The sequence below is a fragment of the Cucurbita pepo genome, unplaced genomic scaffold, assembly GCF_002806865.2.
Source record: "Cucurbita pepo subsp. pepo cultivar mu-cu-16 unplaced genomic scaffold, ASM280686v2 Cp4.1_scaffold007184, whole genome shotgun sequence".
NCBI classification, from domain to species: Eukaryota; Viridiplantae; Streptophyta; class Magnoliopsida; order Cucurbitales; family Cucurbitaceae; genus Cucurbita; species Cucurbita pepo.
In genome coordinates, this window is record NW_019653123.1 from 1 (window position 1) to 540 (window position 540).

At 38.0% G+C, this 540-nt stretch overlaps 1 protein-coding gene across 1 annotated transcript; it reads right to left on the reverse strand.

Annotated features, from left to right (window-relative positions):
- Nucleotides 1-23: 23 nt before the first annotated feature.
- On the reverse strand, nt 24-531 carry LOC111787213 (chromodomain-helicase-DNA-binding protein 9-like; the record flags this gene model as incomplete). Its single annotated transcript, XM_023667297.1, has 2 exons — nt 374-531; nt 24-222 (listed from the first exon to the last, which is right to left on the reverse strand). Coding segments are annotated over exons 1-2 (308 nt in total), but the record flags the coding sequence as incomplete, so codon positions are not given.
- Between the last annotated feature and the right edge of the window lie 9 nt (nt 532-540).

Genomic DNA, 540 nt, shown 5'->3' on the forward strand with positions numbered 1-540 from the left:
CCCAGGGGTCCCCAAGATTAGACGGTTCTTTCTCCTTCTCACGGTCACTATCATGATGATTCCTATTAAAACTACTGTAAGCATTCTTTCCAGACCCATTACTAGAACTCCTCCTTGAGCTTGATGAAGATGACCGATCCAAGAATTCAAAGTGTGGTTTATCCATATCGCTAATGCTCTTTGAAGTTCTACTCCTCGAGCATTGAGATTGAGAAGTACCATCTAGTAAACAAGAGTAATAACAAATTGCTGAATATAATGAAGTACCACAAAGGGAGAAAAAGCACTTCGACCATAGAATCTTTAAAATAAAAATAAGATAGTATTGAAAATGAATAGGACAGTGTCAGAACTACAATAAACTATAAATTACCGGTGTTAGAACTAGACGATGCAGATTGTTGAGCTGAATTCCCACTCCCAGAGAGACTTCCAGAAATTCTCAGCCACTCTGGAACAAATGTAGGTTCACTTCTTTCCATAATGAGAATTGAACATGATCAAGCATAACAGCATAATACTTCTTGCATCCTTAACCAC